The 19,494-nt window shown below is 38.2% G+C and overlaps 3 protein-coding genes and 1 pseudogene across 6 annotated transcripts in view; 2 read left to right on the forward strand and 2 right to left on the reverse strand.

The window, feature by feature from the left end:
- On the reverse strand, positions 1,597-4,187 carry LOC104759930 (annotated as a pseudogene).
- On the reverse strand, positions 4,092-6,598 carry LOC104758385. Its single transcript, XM_010481246.2, has one exon. The coding sequence runs from the start codon at positions 6,459-6,461 to the stop codon at positions 4,257-4,259; it is 2,205 nt and encodes a 734-aa protein (XP_010479548.1). The 5' UTR covers positions 6,462-6,598; the 3' UTR covers positions 4,092-4,256.
- LOC104759931 (putative F-box protein At1g32660) lies at positions 8,578-9,984 on the forward strand. Its single transcript, XM_010482798.2, has one exon. It carries the CDS (start codon positions 8,590-8,592, stop codon positions 9,982-9,984), a length of 1,395 nt encoding a protein of 464 aa, XP_010481100.1. The 5' UTR covers positions 8,578-8,589.
- LOC104758386 (DNA polymerase I A, chloroplastic/mitochondrial) overlaps positions 17,348-19,494 on the forward strand; it is a 6,857-nt gene continuing 4,710 nt past the window's right edge. For 3 of the 4 annotated variants that reach the window (XM_019239626.1, XM_019239629.1, XM_019239628.1), the window contains exons 1-4: positions 17,348-17,667; positions 17,982-18,864; positions 18,980-19,171; positions 19,360-19,483. In XM_019239626.1, the coding sequence (XP_019095171.1) occupies positions 17,516-17,667; positions 17,982-18,864; positions 18,980-19,171; positions 19,360-19,483 (1,351 nt within the window). In that variant the 5' untranslated portion in view covers positions 17,348-17,515. The remainder of the gene's footprint in view (positions 17,668-17,981; positions 18,865-18,979; positions 19,172-19,359; positions 19,484-19,494) is intronic. The other variant, XM_010481247.2, reaches the window with a different exon arrangement.

The raw sequence follows: 19,494 nt of genomic DNA on the forward strand, positions 1-19,494 counted from the left end.
TGCATCCAATCGGCTGTTGGTTCGCTCTTCTTGTTGGTCAAGGCGTGTTAAGATTCCGCGGAACAGTTCATCAATACTTGAGACGGGCTGATTGCTGAGCAAAGTAAGCTGCGTTGGGACCTGTGTTGGTTCTACGGTCACCGGGGTCGTGAGGTTTGTAGCTATGACAAAAGTTTCCGGGCTGTCGACTGTCACGACCTTTCTTGGAGTGTCTGGCGTGGGGAGGACTGCATGGTCCATTTGTTCCATTGCCGGGGTAGTCGTCCCCCCCGACGAGCTTCCTTCCTTGCTCTTTTCCTTGTCAATTATTGTCATCTCGTCTAATCGGTGTAGGTCCGTTCTTCAATTTTTTTAGAAAACTTTGACTTGGCTCCCCCTACCTGGCGCGCCAAATTGTTGATGTCCTGATCGGTCACAATTAGTATGTTTAGTTCGGTCAAAGGAGGGTCGAAGTTCTCTTTTATTATATTGATGCCGAGACACAAAAGGACGGATTACAACTCGACTTAAACGAGTTACAAGTATAAACGAGAATAATCGACGAGTTGCTATCTCGTCGATCCTCCGAGTTATTGAGTCTAAACTGTAGATTTTCACTTGGACGAGCTGAGGCTTTCGTACTTGCTATCCCGATTCCTTTTCTTCTTTTCGATCCCCCATTTTGCGGACCGTACGTCTCCCTTTATAGGGAATCATGTCGGTTCGTCTATATGAAAAGACCATAATACCCTCCCTTCCTTTGGAGATTTATTATGGGCTTTTTCTGGGTCAGGCCTGTTGTTTGGGGTATGGATCCACCCCCAACATTTACTTTTCTTATCAAAATCATTTTAAATGTTTTCGTTTTTTAGCGGCTTGTGAATTAAAACATGTATGAAAATATTGACTTTTATAAATCAAAGACATATTCCAGAGAAAAAGGTTTGATACGGATAATATAATTTGCATTTATGGAAAAGATACAAAAACTGCTGGTAAATGGCATTTACAAGATGTAAAAAAAAAAAAAAAATGCAATTCACAGTTTTATTTGCTTTCTAAAATATAAAGTCTAAAAGAATGCAACTGCACTCGAAAATTAATTGACCAAATTGAAACTGAGAAATGCTTAACCAAATACAATAACCATCAAAAGACTCAAACAAATTTCTATTTGGAGAATGTGTGTGACCTCTCGAAGTTTCTCTTTGTCTAATTCAAAAGCCAAAGTACTAATTACTAATTTACTACTAACACCGTAAATATTTGTCTGGTAAGTTCTCTCCACATGCAAAATGCAAAATGCAAAAGTGCAAAAGACAATCACACCAAATACACTGATTGATATGTGTGACATTGCTGTTTTGTTTCCAAATAAAAATAGTTAAACCGAAACTTAATCAAAACAAACCAAACCATAACCATCAAAGACTAGACAATGTGCGTCTCGAAGTCTCTCTTTGTCTAATTCAAAAGCAAAAGTACTGACTACTGATTACTACTAACACTATAAATATGTTGTGTCTGGTAAGTTTTCTCCAAATGCAAAATGCAAAAGTGCAAAAGAGCAAAAGACAATCACACCAATTGATATGTGTGACATTGCTGTTTTGTTTCCTAAGCAGAAACTCCATTTTAGGTCCGGTTTCTTCTGGTTTTCCACATTCCAATCATGGCCGAAGTCTTCTCCGTCTCAGCAGTACGTGACTCGAGCTTCAGTTCTATCTCCTTTACTGCAAGCTTTCTCTGTTTCAATCTTTCATCAAGCTCTTCTTCCTTCTTAACTTCTCTGCACAACTTCTCATTGCGTCTCTGCTTTTCTCCGTCTTCATGGACCAAACACTCTTCTTTCTTGGTCTCAACTCTTCCAATGCTCTTCACAATCGACCCATTACGTTGCTCAGTATCGATCATTCTCTTCTTCCCTGCAGTTTTTCCGATCACGTTAACCTCAAAATCATTACGAATCTCCCTTGTCTTCTGTGATTTGCTTGCAGTTTCATCATCCTCTTTAATCGAACCAAGCTTTTGACAAGGCGTTGAATCATCCTCGCTATCCGCTGCCACATATCTTCTAGTTCTTTTTCCAAGTCTTACAGAAGCACTTACAGCATCACTACTATACTTCTTCCTAGAGCCGATCCTTTTAGCAGTAGTCTGTAGTCATGTTATCACCTTCATCCATAGAACTCTCATCATCATCCTCATGAGCCGCTTCTGCTGCACTGGCTTGTAAATGCTTCTCTTGTCTGTATAATCATCACTTGTCTTGTTCATCTTCCAACCTGATGATGATACACGACTGTTGTTGACCAACCCTCCTATCTTATCTTGCTTTACTAATTTATGCATCCTAGAGCTTCTGCGTTTTGCAGAAAACCCTTCTTCCAGTTCCTGAACCACATGACTCGAAGGCACTACCTTGGGAGATGCATCAGTATCACCATCAGGTTTATTCATTGCATCAGATTTATCAGTTGTTTCTTTCTGCATTTCCGCAGAACCAAAAGACTTTGCAACTGACTTCTGCCACCAGACTCGGTATCTCGTAGTGACAGAACCTCGATCGAGGCGACAAGGCATGTAGAGCTTTAAACCATCAAGAGACTTACTGTATTCATTCCAAGCCTCCTTTTCTGTGAAGTTTCTGTAACGAGTAACCAAACCAGGAAGATCTTGATCCAAACCAAACTGCATCGCCACTCTGTTCGGGAAGTAATCCTCTAGAAAACCATCTCCAACAAGCTGAGAAACTGTCACACATCGAGCAAAAGAAGCAAACTCATCATCAACATTGTCATCAACAGTCACCCACATAGCTTCCTCAAGGTAAAACCTGAGTGGGTTCCAGTTCTTTAGCGATATAGTGTAAGGACGCCACTCAACATCATCAAACCTCCATCTCACGTTTTGATTTCTCTGTTGCAGAGCGTCCCACTGAGCTATCCTAGGTTCACCTTTGGGTATCTCTCTAGCTTTTGGTCTTGTGTTTCTGAATCTCTCCCATATCCAAACTTGTACTAGCTTAAACAGAGACTTCACATGAATCTTGTCATCACATTTTTCTCTAGAAAAATCACAGATTCGACCCAAATCTCTGTAGAGGATTGAGAGAACAACAGGGGCAAGAGCAATCCTTTCACCTCTAGCTAAACGAACAGCAATGGATGTAACATGTGTAGATATAGCACGACGAGATGTACCAGGAAACACGAAAAGCGAAAGCCACAAAACCAGAAAAGCTTCATGCTCCATCTGACCACCTCTACCTGAAAAGCTCAAAATCCATGAATTTTCCCTGGCATTTTGGCTTAAATTTTATGGATTTGTCATTTTTCAAGATTTTAATTAAAACATAATTTTATACATTATGTTTGGGTTTTTTAATTCTATTTTTCATAGGATTTAGTATTTGTTATGAAGTATGTATTTTAGCAAATAAAATTCACAAATGTTAAAAGTGACCAAAAATGGTAAATCTAAAATATTTAAATAAAATGGTAGATTCAAAATAATTGGAGCAAAAAGTGGCAAAATCCATAATAATCCCCATTAAAAAGTTGTGTTGAAACTTAGTTATTTTGTTTTAGAGTGAGAAAAAAATAAACGAATGAAATTCAAGCATAAGGATATATTTTCAGATCATAAAGTTAACTTGGAAAACAAGAATCAAAACAAGAATCAAGAGTAATTATGAAGATTTGATGGTTAAAAATGTTTTACAAACTCTAAACCGTAAGACAGACAACCCTCGTGTTAAGGAGGACTAACGGTGGGCCGGTGGTTCGTGGTGGCTTTGATGGGTTTCTTTGGTTCAAAACATTTACAAGCCTTTAAAAATCTCACGTTTCAAACTCAAAGAAGACAAAGCTAAGAGGTAGCTTCAATTGATTCAATTATCACATAGAAAATAGATTACAAAGTGGTTCATAAGCGATAGGATGAAGAGGATAATTATTAATGGTTTTCTATGGCATGTCACGGCTTAACTTTTATTTCAAGTAATCCACACTTAAACCGGAACTAACCATTCAACTTAACCGTCTTTCAAACCATCCATTTAGCGTTTGACCAAAAACGAATAACAAGTTCGATAATAGTCTTCTGGCACCTAATTCAAAAGCAAAAGTATTGATTCCCCACATTTGATATATCTTTCTAATACTAGCACCATAAAGTTTTGTCATTTGCCTACGAGTAAAGGACATTGTTTAATTTTTAATATCCATGACTCACTTAGGGGATACTCTTGAAAAGTTTCAGATCAAATGGCATAACTAGCTAGGCAGAAACTGCATTTTTGGTCTGGTTTTCCATTTTCTAATCTTGGCCAAACTCTTCTCCACCTTGATAATACGTGCCTCCAGCTTCACTCCTAACTCCTTTATTGCAAGCTTTCTCTGCCTCAATCTTTCATCAATATCTTTTTCCATCTTAACTTCACTGCAAAGCTTTTCAATGCATCTCTGTTTTTCTCTATCTTTGTGTAGCCAACACTCTGCTTCCTTCGTTATGTCATCAATCATAGTCTTCTTTTCTGCATTACTTCCATTTACATCATCACATCTTTGCCTTGTCATTTCTGGTTGTTTTCCAGTTTCATCATCCTCTTCACTCCTTTGTTCTAGTTTTTTCAAAGCATTCTTTTGACAAGGCCCTAAATCATCATAACTGTCCGCCACCAGATATCTTCTACTTCTTTTTCCGAGTGATTCAGTAGCATCTCCTCCTGGTTTATCTGCATCACTATACTTCTTCCCACATCTGATGATTTGAGAAATGGTCATGTTAACATCTTCTTCATTCATAGAACTCTCATCACCATTGCCACAAGCTGTTTTCATGTGCAAAGATTCGTAACTGCTTCTCTTGTTTGTCACATCCCCACTTGTCTTGTCCATCTTCCAACCTGAAGACACAACACTGTTCACCAACTCCCCTATCTTATATATCTTTGCTAACCGACGCATCCTAGATCTTCTGCGTTTTACAGTAAAACCTTCTTGCAACTTCTGAACCACTGGAATCAAAGGCAATGCCTTGAGAGATACATCAGTATGACCATCATACTTCTTATGATGATCAAATGTATTCCTTGCATTAAAAGTTTCAGTTGACTCTTTCTGCATCTCTTCAGAACCCATAAACTCTGAAACTGATTTCAGCCACCAGTCTCTGTATCTCGCAGTAATAGAAGTTGTAGAGAGACGAGAAGGGATGAACAGCTTTAAACCATCAAGACACTTATTGTAATCATCCCAAGCTTCATTTCTTGTGAAGTTGCTCTGATGAGCAACCAAACCAGGCAGATCTTGCCCTAGCCCGAACTGCATTGCAACACGATTAGGATAATAATCCTCTACAAAACCAATACCAACAAGCTTAGAACTCCTCACACAACGAGCAAAAGAAACAAACTCATCTTCTAGTTTGTCATCAACAGTCACCCACATAGCTTCCTCAAGGTAAAACCGGAGTGGGTTCCAATTCTTTAAAGGGATAGTGTAAGGACGCCACTCAAAATCATCAAAACTGAGTCTCACATTCTCAGCTTTTTGTCGTACACCTTCCCATCGAGAAATTCTTGGTTCGCCTTTTGGTATCTCTTTCGCTTCTGGTCTCAAGTTCTTAAATCTCTCCCACACCCAAACTTTGACTAGCTTAAACAGAGAGGGGAGTTTACCTCTTTTAGTGGACTTACCTCTGGATATTTCACCCAAGTCTTTGTATAGGCTAGCAAGAACAGCAGGGGCAAGAGCAATCCTTTCACCTCTAGCTAAACGAACAGCGATTGGGAGATTGTTTACAGGGATAGAACCTGATTTAACTGGAAAAACGAAATGCGAAAGCCACAATGCAAGAAAAGCTTCATGTTCCAAGTGACCACCTCTACCAAAGAAGCTCCGTATCCATGATCCTTGTCTCACGCTTTGATCCTTGCTTCTATTCTCAACTCTTGCTTTCTCCATTTCCTTAACGGAATCTACCATCTCTGAGCTTTCTAAAGGTGCATTAACAGAAGAACCTAAAACAGAAAACTCTAAAAGCACCATCACATCTTCTAGCGTTATCGTTGCTTCACCCCACGGGAAGACGAAAGATTTGGTTTCAGGGCACCATTTCTCAACAATGGGGAGAATCATAGATGGGTTTACCTCGATATTGTATTTAGATGCCTTGATTGCTTCAAAGATCCCAGCTTTTCTCCAAGTGGGTGCGTGTAAAGCTTCCAACTTTTCAAGCCAGGAAACAAAGAGAGGCTGTGCAAACCTAACCCCAGAGAAGGAAATCCGCGGAGATGAAACAGAGAGACGTTGTTCTTGTTGACGACGGGGAAGCTCAGCTACAGAGCAGCCATCGATGGAGGTAACGAAGGGTTTTAGAAACTGGGTTTTGCTCAAGGAACAACCTTTCTTAGAAACCATGACTTCCTCTCTCTCTTCAATGAGAAGATTCTCTGACGGTGACGATGTGTTCTTCATCTCTCGAGACGATGAAGAAAGAAACAAAGGATTCGGTCGGAAACAACAAAACTAGGGATTTTGAAGATAAAAGACGGAGACTTGGCGGATCAGTGGCTTTGTTGAAGATGGGTAGACTAAAATGTTGACTGTACGGAACAGTGGCTTTTTATGGCAAACGAGCAAAGTTCCACAATTAATAATTTCCAAAGAAATGTAAATGTTTTTCTGAATAATTTCATAACTACAGTTTCTTAATATTTATTGAATGGTCTTGTACTTCGTATTCACAAATTCATGTCCACCTTGTAGTTGCCATTTACTGAAAATTATATTACACGGGAAGTAACCAAGCTGAGCATATCATATGAGACGTACAACTCTGTTTTGTCAATATGATGATCCTAAAAACTATCTTCTTGTTCTGTAATCTCAATACTCGATATATTCAAATGAAAATTTTTCATTTTTCTGTATTAGGATGCAAATGCAAATGCTCTATATACTCGAAAAAACTAAACAATGTTCCTTGTAACTAAATTAATGTGTAGTTTCGTATAATCAAACTATTAAGCCTAGTTTAGAAATCTGTATGGTGTTGACAATTGCTGTGGTAATTTATGCCTTTTACCAGTTGATCCTTACGCGACCAATGTCTTTTTTTTTGTCTTAAGAATCTCTTTAATACATATAGTTTTCTTGTTTATAGATTTTACATGATGAAATAAAAAAGGAGGCTCTCTCTGGTAAACAACACACCAAGAAGCTATTAGCTCATAACTAAGTTCAAAAGATACAGTTGAAATACACTTACATCAAGTTAGTCTTCAAAAGATACTAAAGTCAAAGGACTACACAAGTAAGCTTGGTCTTTGATATTCTACTTGACTCAAACAACATCGAACACGCTTAAGTTAAATGAGCTGCTGTTATTTTCCTCTGTTTTAAGGCTCTCCATTCTATCAACGATGCCATGTTTTTTCGTGCCTTAATAATACGATCTTCTATGGATGATGCCAGCTCTTTCAGTTTGTGGAATCTCTTTTCGTAGGAGTCATTACCACCGTTACCCTCACCAAAACCATCATTTCTCTTAGTTTCTTCACTTCTAAGGGCATTATCATGAAACAGACAGTCCTGTTCCTGACTTCCATCCCCTACAGCGATGTGAATGTTTGGCTCATCAGGTGGACTAAGAACCATACTCTTATATGTTTTGCTACCATCTCCATTAGCAAGCTTTTGACACGGGATGGACTCATTGTTGTCTGTCAACTTTTTATAGATCAAACTGCCATCATCAACAACATCTTCGTTCTCATCCGATCTACTGCTTTTCTCCACTTATGACACCATCTTCTTGGAGCAAACACTTTGGTTCACTGCTACCATCATTAGTCATACATGCATTGCTTCCATATACAACAATGTCGTCATCACAGGTTTGTCTTGTTTCTGGTGGTGACTTTACAATGTCATATACTCCTCCATTAGCACCAAGAGCAGGATTTGAAGAAGTTTTATCATCAAATAAGCTCAGAACCACATTCTTCCCAGCTTTGCTTCCAGTTTCATCAGACTTTTCATTCCTTTCTTCTATCTCTGGTGGTGGTATAGTTTCATTATCTCCAAAAGCAAGCTGGGAAGAGATACCTGTAGAAGAACCAAGATTTCTCCCATGTCCAAACTTGAACTAACTTAAATAGAGACTGAACCTGTTGTGACATTGCCTAGCAAGAGTTTAGAGGTTGCTTTGGGGCGGGTATTGATGACACACTTCGAAAGTCCGTGAGAACCTTTGGAAAATATATGACAAGGTTCTCGTTCGTTGTTGATAATGTAATCGCTGCAAAACATACCATGGCTAAGCTTGTGAATCAGTATAGGAGTCTTGTCCATTCTTGCGATACGGGGGTGTGCTGCATTTTTCTGTTTATGTTGCCATCCTTACAGTTCAGAAATATTTATGCAATTGGCTAACTGATTATTCTTACAAAACTTCGTTCTTTCTGATTATGGAATGCTTATAGGTGTCCGAGATATAACTTTTAGTTAGATGTGTATGTCCTAGAATAACTATGTAATCTCTGTTTCAATTTTAATAAAGTAAAGTAAGATGTTAAAATTTAGGGTTCCGTGAGGAGCCGCCATGAAACGCAAGGACGATGAGAAGGACAGATCCTGTAGCAGCCGAAGTAAGTTAGAGCCAATCCCTCCTGATCTCAAGATGGCTACAGTGACTCGACTGCCTGCCAAATCTGACATGAAGAGCCAAAATAAATTCCTTTTGGGAGGCGGCATGAAACGCAAGGAGAGAGACAAGGAGGAGGACGATGATGATGATGAGAAAGAGAAAGAAACAGACCCAAGTAAGTCAGATTTTGATTCTCTCCCTCTTGATCTACAGATGGCTATACTGACTAGAGTGCGTGCCAAGACTCTTATGAATTCCCGATGCGTGTCAAAGACGTGGTCATCCATCATCCGAAGCCAAGGGTTTATTGAATCCTACTTCTCCAATTCCTCGAAGCAATCACGGTTTATAGTCGCTTTGAGTAACGGTGTATTCACCAACCCTGAGGAGAAGCTTACCTTCTTCTTCTCGTTTCAACACGACGAGGGAGAGGAGGAGCATAAGTCTTCTTCTTCTTCTTTGGTACCCAGCTTCGAGATGGCAATTCCCACCACCTTTTCTCACTACAGACAACTTTTGGCTTCTTTCCATGGCATTCTCGCTGTGAAAGCAAACTCATGGATGATGATGTGTAACCCTAGCATGGAGCAAGTCGTTAAGTTACCTGGAGATCCCATTGCTTCTTTTGTGGGATACGATCCCATTGATGATCAGTTCAAAGCATTATCCTGTTGTGCAACAAGTTGGAACGATTATGATGGTCATCTGGAGCACAAGGTATTAACAGTGGGAAGTGGTCAAGGATGGAGACCCATTAAAGGTACTCTTTTACCTTATAGGGAGAGTTTAGCGAATGTATGCATCAACGGTTTTCTCTACTATGCTGCTTTCTTCACCCAAACTACAGGTGCTGCTTTTGTGCGTTTCGATGTTAGATCTGAGAAACTAAGTTTCATCAGAGCACCTAGTGTTGTTTTGCCTAGGGGGAACGAAACAGTTTTCTTAGAATACAAAGGGAAGCTAGCTTCCATTGTGAGACTCCCTTATGGTCGTTTCCCTAGTTTTGATTTGTGGATACTAGAAGACGCCGAGAAACCTGAATGGTCTAAGCATACATGTGCGTTTCCCTCCTCTGTGTGGGATGATATCGAGTGTGGTGAAATTTATTTTCCAGGCACCAACAAGGCCGGTGAAATCATTGTGGCCCCAACGAAGTTGTCACGCCATGTTCGACCCTTCTACATTTTCTACTACAATGTTGAAACTCAAAACATAAGAAGAGTTAGGCTCCTAGGAATTGGAGACAGTGATGAGTTTAGGCGCTCTTATGGATTCAATCCTAAACCCGAAGATTACTTTGTTCGGATTGCACATCAACACGTCGAGAGTCTTGGCTTTTTTAGAGTATAAGTTAACTTGATTACCAAGTATCCTAATGTAAGAGACCATTGAAAACTCTGCCTTTTGTTTTATTGTTGCTTTTACTTTCAATATTTAATCCAGTGTTAGATTTTAATTTCACCACCAAACAAGCTACCTTTGTTTTCATCTTTCGGGTTTGCTGAGAGATGTGTCACGTGTGTTTACTATTATATTATAACTAGGTACAAACCCATAAACTTATACCATCAAACCTCAAAAGTAATTTAAAAAAAAAAAACTTAAAAGTAAAATTAGTCATCAGTTAAATGGAGATTACAATTTTTAAAAAAAATTATTTTAACACAGGAGATTATAAAATTTTCCATGGTTGAAACAGCATAAACATATATTGTTATCAAATAAATATTTCTATCAGTTGATAGTCAATGAGTACACATGATTTGGTTAATAAAGAAATTGCAATGTAATCGACACACACAATAGTCAAACAAGTATTGAGAAAGTTATATAATACTCCCTCCCTTCTAGTTTAACTGTTGTTTAAGGTTTTTGCACACAAATTAAAGAAACTATTAAATTTTATGTTTTGCCCTTCATTAATATATTGTATAATTTTTTCATTGGTTGAAACTTTAAAACAGCAGGGATGAGATTGGAATATTCATCAAATATCTGCATTGAAAATCTAAAACGACAACTAATATGAAACAAAAATTAAATCCTAGAACGACAACTAAATTAGAATGGAGGAAGTAATAAATTATGCAATGATGATACTTTTAAGAATGGCTAGGCTATCAGATATCAATCATGTCAATATGAGTAATAATGCTCTAGTTTACGCGCCCAATGATGGATTTGTGATGTTTGCTGTCAAACTCCCGATAAAATGGTGTATTACATTACCAAGGCATGACATAGAATCGTAGATATCTTCGGATTAGGATCTGAGGGCATCTGCATTGGGGGAACACTTTTGGATGTTCTTAGAGTAAAAATATTATGAAAATAATGTAAGATCATTAGTTTAGATATTTTGTTAAAAAATTTGTTATTGGAAGAACATGTTTAAGATCATAAGATTTAACAATATAATAATCTTAAACATATTACAATTATAAAAACTTTAAAAAATAACATTTAAATTGCAAACTTAAAAAACTTTTACTAAAATTCAAAATACAATACCAAATTTTTATGAAACAAAAAACATTAAAAAAAACAAACATATTACTTAATTAATTAAAGCACACAAACATTTTATTTAATTAATATATAGTCTAATGTCCAAATTTATTCCATATATTCTCAATCAAATCCTCCTTTAATTTCCCCTTTGCAAAAAAATGAAAAAATTTCTCCTTTGCAAAAAAAATCAACCAATAGCAGACTGCCATGTCGTATTAGAACTGGGCCAAAATCTGTTCTAATTTAAGAACAAAAAAATGTTATATGGGTACTGTTCAATATATTTTTCATTTTATTGGGTTAAGAACACCCAAACTGTTCTGCTAAGAACCTGTTCTGCTAAGAACATTCTAACTCTGTTGTCATGCCTATGGTCACTTCTGGGATGCAAGATTTCCAGGATGTGTGTCGTTATTGTTCCTTCTTGGAGCTTCGGGGCCTTGGTCCGACGTTTACTTGGTCAAACAACCAAGAATCTAGCCTTATTTGTAAGAAATTGGACAGAGTTCTTCATAATATTCAGTGGTCTGTGGCCTTCCTGTCTGCTTACTGCGTGATGGAAGCGGGTAGATGCTCTGATCACCTCCGGGAAAGATTAACTTATCCTCTGACATTCAGAGAAGGCGAGGGCCTTTCAAGTTCACCAACCTAATGTCTTCCCAGCCAGAGTTTTTGCCGCGTGTTCAACAGTTCTGGAATGAGACTACTAGTCTTTATCATTCCACTTCTTCTTTGTTCTTTTTGAGCAAGAAGATGAAACAGCTAAATCCTTTGATACGCGAGATAAGTCGTAATACGCTGTCTGATATTTCTCGTCAGTCTTCAGAAGCCTATGCGGATCTTTGTGCAAAACAGCTTGCCTCTTTTTCTCGTCCTTCTCCTCAGGATGTTGCTGTTGAATCATTGGCCCATACTCGATGGGAGAGAGTTGCAGTGTTGGAGGAACGTTTTCTCAAACAACGGTCAAAGTTGCATTGGTTACATGTGGGGGATAAAAACAATAGAGTGTTTTACAATGCTCTGCAAGAACGGCTCACTCAGAATTTGATTCATGAGATAACAGACCCACATGGGACTTGACTTACTGATATGGAGAGTATTAAAGCAGAGGGCATCAGATTTTTCTCCCATCTGTTGGCTCACAAGCCTTTGGAGTTTACTGGTACTACTGTTGATGACTTGCGGCTTTTACTTCCTTTCCGCTGTTCTCTGCAGGAGCAGAATCAGCTGACTATGCCTGTCACGGCTGATGAGGTGAAACATGTTCTCTATTCTATGCCTTTGAACAAGTCTCCAGGCCCGGATGGCTACACGGTAGAGTTTTTTAAGAACTGCTGGTCCATTGTCGGATCGGATCTCATAAAGGCTGTTCAATCTTTTTCATTTTTGGATTCCTGCCAAAAGGCCTCAATGCCACGATCCTTGCTCTTATCCCTAAGACAAGTAGTACTCGAGAAATGAAGGACTACCGGCCCATCTCCTGTTGCAATGTCTTGTACAAGATCATCTCGAAGCTTCTGGCAAACCGTCTTAAGTCCATTTTACCTGGTTTCATTGCTCCAAACCAATCTGCCTTCATCAAGGATCGGTTGTTAATGGAGAACTTGCTTCTTGCAAGAGAAATAGACTAATAGTTAAGGATTATCACCAGGAAGACATTTCTCCTCGATGTGCCATGAAGATTGACATTTCAAAAGCTTTTGATTCTGTACAGTGGTCTTTTCTGTTTAATGTGTTGGAAGTGTTAAATCTCCCGGAAAGTTTATCCATTGGATTCGTTTGTGCGTGTCCACGGCTTCTTTTTCGGTCCAAATCAATGGGGAATTGGCGGGCTATTTCAATAGTGAGAGAGGTTTGCGGCAGGGCTGTTCACTCTCACCATATCTTTTTGTGATTTGCATGAATGTCTTGTCCTCACTCCTGGACCAGGCAGCTGTGCATCGTCGGTTTGGCTATCATCCTCGCTGTAGGCATCTGCAACTTACACATCTTTGCTTTGCAGATGACATCATGGTCTTCTCAGATGGGCATGCTTCCTCCTTAGCTGGCATTCTTGAGGTATTTAGAGAATTTGCGGCAATGTACGGGCTCACTATTAGTCTGGAGAAGTCCACTTTGTTCCTGGCTGGTGTCTCGAACTCCTCTCGTGCAGAGCTCCTGGCTCAGTTTCCCTTTGCGTCTGGATCTCTCCCTGTTTGTTACCTGGGTTTACCACTGCTAACAAAGCGCATGACTATCCATGATTGCCTTCCATTGATAGAGAAAATAAAAGCCCGTATTGGTTCTTGGAAGCATAGATTTTTATCCTTTGCGGGACGGTTACAGTTGCTCAGTTCAGTGATTGCGAGTCTTACTAATTTTTGGATTTCGGCGTTTAGGTTACCAAGTGCTTGTGTTCATGAGATTGAACGCCTTTGTGCAGCTTTCCTTTGGTCTGGTCCGGATCTCAATGGGAGGAAAAATAAGGTTGCTTGGGAGGATGTATGTAAGCCTAAGTCTGAAGGCGGTCTGGGTTTGAAGTCCATTGTTGAGGTCAACAAGGTTAGCTGTTTCAAATTAATATGGCGGATCGTCTCGGCAACCAACTCTCTTTGGGTTAACTGGATCAAGAGAGAGCTCCTGCGTTCCTCTTCATTTTGGTCAGTCAGGGAATCCACAACCTTGGGCTCTTGGATGTGGAAGAAACTACTCAAGTACAAATCACTTGCAAAGCCTTTTCACATGATGGACGTCCAGAATGGTCTTCACACATCGTTTTGGTATGAAACTTGGAGCCCTCTTGGCTGTTTTTACGATATAGTGGGGGATAGGGGCTTCATTGCTCTTGGCATTCCCTCCACTGCTACAGTTGCGTCAGTTATTCAGTCTCGCCGTGGTCGTCATCACCGCTCTGCTCTGCTAAACAATATTGAGCTGGAGATTGGTAACCTCAGGAGTCGAGAACAGCGTGCTCAAGGAGACATTGCTTTGTGGCGACAGTCAAACGGCACATACATGCCTCAGTTTTCTACTTCCGAAACGTGGTTACAACTGTGGCGAGTGGTTTCAACAGTTGGTTGGTATCCATGTGTTTGGTTCTCCGACTCTGTTCCAAAGTATTCTTTCATGCTTTGGCTTGCTGCACGACACCGGCTTACTATGGGGGAACGCATGCTATCCTGGAACCGTGGTTTGAATCCCTCATGTGTGTTTTGCCAAGCGCCAGTGGAGACCCTGGGTCATCTTTTCTTTGCTTGCCCGTATTCGGTTCGGGTCTGGGAAGACCTCACCTGCCAGCTTTTCCGCCACCGCTACTCAACCTGTTTCACCCAGATTTTGACTCTCCTTTCAAGTACCATGATCACAGGCACAACCTGTTTCCTTCTTCGCCTTGTTTTCTAGGCCGCTGTTCACTCCATTTGGTTAGAGCGCAACCGGCGTCGTCATGGGGATAAGTCAACCACCTCTGCGCAATTGATCAAGTTCCTCGATAGACTGGTCCGCAACAAGTTCTTCTTGCTGCAGCAACACACGACCAAGTATGCTGACGGCCTGCAACTCGTCATTGACTCCACTTTTTGTTTTCTCTGTTTTATTTTTTACACACGCGTAGGCATTGCAAAATTTATTTGATTCAAGGACGCATTTATTGTAAAGAGGCACTTTTTGTTTTGAATATATTTTCACATTCATACAAAAAAAAAAATCTGTTCTGCTAATGCAGATGGCCTGAATCGTTGTGAGGGTGGAAGGACACATAATCTATATATATAAAGTTAACTTTCCTCACTCCTCATGCTGCCACATCAGCAACTCATTTTTTTTATTTAGACCTAATCCTAAACACTAATCCACTATGTAGCTTCTAATCCATTCATTCATAACACTTTAAAAGCCCATATTAAACCCAAATATTTTAAATAAATGAATATTTTAAAATAATAAAAATAATACTATTGATTTATTTTAGTAATAATATTATTATTCAAACTTTAACCAAAAATGATCATATTCCAAAATTTAGAATGAATTAATAAGTTTTAGAATACAAGTAAGATTTTAATACATGGTGGAGTCAAAAAAACAATTTATGTAATTGTATTTATAAAATTCTAAACATAAAAATAAAATTGAAGTGAAATATTAGTTTCTAAGAAACAATTTCACTTATAGAAAAATAAAAGATTAATTACTTAACTCAACTTAAAATTTTTGATCTAAAACAAAGATATTGTAAGGGTCACAATCTTTTTTTTTGGGAAAAACTATGAAAAAGAATCTTGAAAAATTAATCCATCTAAAAAAAACACAAAATCAATGGTCACAAAATATAGAGAAAATGATATGTAAGTCGTTATAAAAAAGTGACATATACAGTATATCTCAGAATGCATATTATCAACCGGAGCTAAAATTCTATAACATGATAAATAAAAATATATATAAAACATGCTTGAGATTTTATTAATTTTATGATCAAATGCTTTTAACCAAAAACATTGCCAGAAATAACATATTACTAAAGTACACCATGTTTTTTTTAGAAGACGAAATTGAGGTTGCATCACAAAATTAACATTTGAAAATAACATATGAAGGGTTTTAGACATATATGTAACTTGGATTAGTGAACGGATGTCGGGTTTAATCATTTCACCATGCATTCACGCATTCTTGACTTGGTCGGAAATTCTATTATGACAGGTGATGCACTTGGATAACTCCGTTGTAACGACATAACAGTAAAAATGTTCATAAAACTTTGTATATTTGCATTTAATGTGAAATATCGATATATTTAAATGATTTCTATAATTAGGTCAATGATCGACCTTCGGTGTTAGAAATTTTAAAATGATGTTTTCCTTGGATATAAATATGAAATGTACTGTGAAGTGACCTTAGTGCAGTGGCCAAAAGTAAGTCCTTAATGCACAAGGCACTATTACACCCGTGATCGAGTCCCGCTCCCTACGAATGTAGGGATTAGGCTAATGGGCCGGCCTGTTGTGGTCCAATGGTTGACAAAAAAAATATATATATGAAATGTACTCTTCGAGGGATATTCTTTAAATCATTTTTTGTTACTATGTTATATATTATTGATTTACCAGAAAAACATTATTGCGACACTAGACAATATATATATATATATATATATAGATTAGTAAAATAAGTATGACTTTTATTTGGATTTATCTTTTAAACTTTAAATGATTAATTATATTTATATTCAATGATTTTTATTCCTAAAAAATTTAAACTAAAATCTCTTGCAAATAAATATAACAACTAAACATTATCTTCAATAATATATATGTGGTATGTTACTTAGTAAAATAAGTTTAATGTTTATATAGATTTATACTCAAAAATTTTAATAAATATATTGAGCTCAAAAATTTATATTGATAAAAAATATTTTAAATTAAAATCCCGCGCGTGCGCGGGTTCAAATTCTAGTAGTATAAAATAATTCAAATTAATATTCATGAATTATATACTTTGTGATTACAATTATTTTGAGTAGTGTATTATAAACCGTTTTTACATTGAAAACAATTTGGTATATGACGTATTGCTGTTCATGTTGTAACGGGTTCAGCCCAATAAGTTTTTTAATGGATAAGAGGGTTGCACAAAAAATAAAAAAATCTTTTAGTTTTTAATCTGAAACCTAATAAACTAATAAAGAGTTAAATTCCAATTATAAAAAATGATTTTCGATAAAATTCTATATATCCCAAATTCTTCTTAATCTCCAACACAGCTGCTCTTGAAGGCCTCAGCTTCAACTTCTATGGGTAAGACTTAAGAGTACGTGTAATTTGCTTTAGATCCACCACTTATGAGCTGCTTGCCTTCTTCCTCATGATGTGTCCATGAGTCCATCCGATACCGGACGGACAGAGTGACCTTTTCAACGTAAAGGTTAATAGTTGACCCAAAAAAATAAAAATAAATAAACATAAAAGTTAATAATTTTACTTAAATCATTATAGTTCAAGGTTTAAATTAAGTAATAAGGTGAAGTGAGGTTTTTTTTTTTGTTTAATGGCCAATGAGAAAGGGCTACACACCTAATAATTCGAAACTTTTTTCATAGAAAAATGATAACTTTATCTGAGACTGTCCTTAGTAGTTAAATAATTAACAAAATGATTACAGTAATTAAAAAAAAAGAAAAGATAAAGAAGAATAGAAACAAGGGTTTAAGGGACACAGTGCGTCTTCTCTCTCAAGCGATGGCCACAATAATCTTGTGCTCCTCTTAGCTTTCCTTCTCAGGCAGACCCACTTGCTTGAATCACGACAAAACTCGCCTCCATAAACCCCTTATATATCCCTTATCTCCGACGAGTTCAAGCTGGGTAGATTAACTTCTCTTATAATGGCCATGGGGGTTTCTCTTACCTCCCACAATAACCCTCTTCTTCGCCGCCACTTTTCTCCTTCCTCTTCCTTCCTTTCTCGTTCCTCTCGCTTCTCTTCTTCTTCGCCGGTTCCTTCCTTCCTCTTCCCTCGCCGTATAACCCTCCAAAGGTTTGCACTTTATCTTTCTCAAGGTTTTTTAGTAAATGGGTTCTTCGAGACCTACACTTGATAATCGATTAATCTACTCTGTTCTAGGCTCAATTCTACTTGATTATCAATTAACCTGCTCTGTTTTATGCTCAATTTTAACTTGATTATTGTCTAATTTGCTCTGTTCTAGCTTCTAGGCTTACTTGCTTATGGATTAATTTGCTCTGTTTTTAAGTATGAGGTTTCTACCTGCTTTGGTCTGGGCTCAGTTTGTTCTTGTGTTTGTTTGGTATGCAAGCTCTGATTGTGACTGCTTTATGAATTTTCTTCAGGAGAGTAGCTTCCACTGAGGGAAATGTTGGTTACTCGACTACTACAGTTTGTCAGGGATTTCAACATTCGGGTCAGCAACGCTCATCTTCTGTTGTTTTCAATGGGGAATGGGAACTTCGATCAGAATCTAACAGGGTAAGAATGGTTCCAAAGATTATCAAGGTGGGTAACCAGTCTGAAGTAGCTGAGACTCATCGAGTTCCTGAGAGTGTTAGTGCTTGGAGGGAAAATGAGCTGAGCCTAGAACAAAGCAGGTTAAAACCCGTTACTCAAAAGCAAAATGAGCTTAGAATGGTTCCAGAGATTACCAAGGTGGGAAACCAGTCAGAAGTAGCTGAAACTCATCGAGTTCCTGGTGATGTTAGTGCTTGGAGGGAAGAAGCGAAGAAGGTTAGAGAAAGAAATGGTCAAATTGCTAGAAACTTCGATGACAGTTTTTATCTCAATGGCTCTGTCCCAGTTGTATCTAATGCTCCGACTTATGAAACCTCTCAGAAGTTTGATTCTGGTTTCAAGCCCATAGGTAATGGTACTGCTGCTACACTCGATACAGAATCGGTTGGCGTTACGCCATCTGGACCTGTTGTGACATTGCCTAGCAAGAGTTTAGAGGTTGAGGCAAGTATTGATGTAAATCTTACAGGAGAGGAAAAACTGAGACCTCGTAGAAGCAGCGGGAAGTCTTCTGGTACAAAAATCAGCAGTGAGAATACTGATACCATTTCGAAAGTGGAGAAAAGCAGTGACACTTCGAAAGTCCGTGAAAACCTTAGGAAAATATATGACAAGGTTCTCGTTGTTGATAATGTAACCGCTGCAAAAAGTACCGTGGCTAAGCTTGTGAATCAGTATAGGAATCTTGTCCATTCTTGCGATACAGAGGTGTGCTGCATTTTTCTGTTTACGTTGCCATCATTACAGTTCAGACATATTTATGCAATTGGCAAACTGTTTTTCTTACGAAACTTCGTTCTTTCTGATTATTCAATGCTTATAGGTGTCCGGGATTGAGGTGAAGGAAGAAACTCCTGTCGACCATGGTGAATTAATATGTTTCAGTATCTACTGTGGACCAGAAGCAGATTTTGGTGATGGAAAATCGTGCATCTGGGTTGATGTACTTGGTGAAAATGGCAGGGAGGTTTTGGCCGAGTTTAAATCGTATTTTGAAGACTCTGATATCAAAAAAGTAAGTTTTAAATCTTTCCCTTTCTTGATGATGTAAACTACAATCTTGATTGTTTCCTCATATTCTGTGACATTTGCATTTTCTGGTTCGTTCTAAATCTTATTCCACTTTCTTGTTGTGTGCTTTTACTGTGAACACTTTTTAGCTATCCTTCATAAACCCTTATAGGTTGGCTTTCTTCGTTTCAGGTCTGGCACAACTACAGTTTCGATAGCCACATCATTAGGAACCATGGAGTTGAAATTTCAGGTTTTCATGCCGACACTATGCACATGGCACGATTATGGGATTCTTCACGACGGATATCGGGGGGTTATTCACTT

Source organism: Camelina sativa, chromosome 17, assembly GCF_000633955.1.
Source record: "Camelina sativa cultivar DH55 chromosome 17, Cs, whole genome shotgun sequence".
NCBI classification, from domain to species: domain Eukaryota; kingdom Viridiplantae; phylum Streptophyta; class Magnoliopsida; order Brassicales; family Brassicaceae; genus Camelina; species Camelina sativa.

Bases quoted from the DNA above. Each gene is read 5' to 3' on its own strand.
- LOC104758385 (XM_010481246.2), bottom strand. From the start codon at position 6,461: ATGAAGAACACATCGTCACCGTCAGAGAATCTTCTCATTGAAGAGAGA.
- LOC104759931 (XM_010482798.2), top strand. From the start codon at position 8,590: ATGAAACGCAAGGACGATGAGAAGGACAGATCCTGTAGCAGCCGAAGT.